Genomic DNA, 1,959 nt, shown 5'->3' with positions numbered 1-1,959 from the left:
AGGACCCTGTGAAGAAGTGAGAGTTATGAGCACCTGCCCTCTCCTGTGCAAACCAGTGTCTGGGCACCTGCTAGATCAGCTTTAGCAAGTTTTTATCATGCTTATGAAGTTCCAAATTTAAAAACCCTTCCAGGATGGTTAGAGAAAGGACATCTCCTGGCTTGCAGGCTAGGCGAATGAGAGCTGGAAGAAAGAGTCCTGTGAGCCCTCTCTAGTTGGCACCCAGGAAAGGACACTGGTTGAAGGCTCTTACAAGGAGTTGTTTATTCCTTCTAGATGAGCCCACATATCCCTAACCTCACACCCCACTCGCACAGCCTTGGGTCAGTAGTAGAAGGTCCTGCATAGACCCTGCCCTGGACCTGTGCTTGCCCATTACTGCACACACAGAGATAGACAAAAGCCAGTCTCAGACTTGCCATTCTTCAGACCACCTCCCCCACACCCGCCCTGGCTCCTCCCTTTGGCCTTCTTGGTCCTGGACAATTCTCCGGATCCCATGCAGGGCTCCCACTTTTTATCCAGCTCCAATACTTAACAAACTTGTTTGCAGCCGGCTTGGACCTTAAATACCTTGCACGACTCATCTTTCAGTGTTTGTCCCACAGCAGCCCTGTGTCCCACGATAACTCCAGGCATGGAGCCCTTGCAGCAGATGCTGACAGTGTCTCACCCATATCCCCTCCTCCTGGTCATGCCAGCCTGACTTCCACCTCCAGCATCTGTAGCTCCTGACCTGAGGCCTTTGTATGGTCACAAGAGACTACTCTGCCCTTGTGTGCAGCAGGTCAAAGTCACAGGGAATAAACAACTCCTTGCAAGAGCCTTCAACCAATCACAAGCAGAAGCTGGGAGACAAATACCCTGTCTCCCTTGCCGCTCAGATGGGACGCCCCTGAGCACTGTATCCTCCATGTTTCCTTGAGTTTCCCAGCTCCAGTTGTCCACAGTGGATACTCCCTTGGCAATGCATCATGGATTGGATTCCATCTCTTTCCTCTCTCACTTCCCCACATCCCTATTGCTGTTATCTGGGATCATCACCTTAAAAAACCACTTGCCTCTGGATTTTTTTTTTCTAACAGTCTGCTGCTGGCATAAACCAAAATAAGACAGCATCTCATGCCATGCCATATGGAATCAGCCTTTGAAGTCTGACCCTCAGCTCTTTCCAGGTCTGTCTATGCTGGGAGGTAGGTGGGTCAGATACAGAAGCTGGTGGGGTCCATGTCCCTCCCCTGTTTGACCTCTGGGACTTACCTCTGTGGTGCCGGGCCACAATCACAGACGGGACACAAAACACCACATCTGCTATCAGGTCCAGGAACAAGTCTTTCTTTTTGACAGGGTCATCTGTTCCTCCTAAGTATTTCTCAGTGGCTTCTGGAATCAGTTCCTTAGCAATGTACTGAAATAGATCAATAAAGTAGCCACAACCCCCTGGTGAGTGATGCTGCTTCTCTAGCCCACTGGGAAGGCCTGCCTCAATAGTGAATCTCACGAGCCCTGTGCAACTCCCTGCTAGGGTGGAAAGCAAAGTGGGAAAGGTGGAAAGATGGGGAAAACCCTGAGGACCCAGTCTTCATTTTGCCTTTTAATTGCTGTACGATTTGTGGCAACTCATTTTCCCTCTCTGCGTCTCAGCCAATTCCCATGATTCTTAGACGCTTACAACAAGGGGATAGGACTTCCACAAGAGTGACATGGCTGTCTTCTGGTCCAGTTGCCCTCCGGAGAGTGGATAGCCCAACGACTGTTAAAAAAAAAAAAAAGTTAAGCATTTATGAATTGTTGGGAATTAATGAGAAGGAACAAACAAACTGACCAACTGACCAAACCAATGCAGACTGAAAGTCCTCTCATTTTGGGGGCTTTTAAGGACATGGGTCTTTACTGAAATGGGCAAAATCAATTAATCAAATGGGCTTATATCCAGAAACTCAAGCATTGCAAAGATTA

The 1,959-nt window shown here is 48.7% G+C and overlaps 1 protein-coding gene across 1 annotated transcript in view; it reads right to left on the bottom strand.

Moving 5' to 3' along the window:
• The window catches only part of LOC105533465 (liver carboxylesterase 1-like), a 46,822-nt gene that overhangs the window by 7,333 nt on the left and 37,530 nt on the right, over nucleotides 1-1,959 (bottom strand). Inside the window, exons 9-10 of the mRNA XM_011971933.1 lie at nucleotides 1,673-1,753; nucleotides 1,261-1,408 (exon numbers count right to left, since the gene is read on the bottom strand). Coding sequence (XP_011827323.1) covers nucleotides 1,261-1,408; nucleotides 1,673-1,753 — 229 coding nt within the window. The remainder of the gene's footprint in view (nucleotides 1-1,260; nucleotides 1,409-1,672; nucleotides 1,754-1,959) is intronic.

This window comes from Mandrillus leucophaeus, unplaced genomic scaffold, assembly GCF_000951045.1.
Source record: "Mandrillus leucophaeus isolate KB7577 unplaced genomic scaffold, Mleu.le_1.0 Scaffold125, whole genome shotgun sequence".
NCBI classification, from domain to species: Eukaryota; Metazoa; Chordata; class Mammalia; order Primates; family Cercopithecidae; genus Mandrillus; species Mandrillus leucophaeus.
The sequence above is the reverse complement of the archived record's forward strand: the minus strand, read 5'-3'. Positions and strand labels throughout refer to the sequence as shown.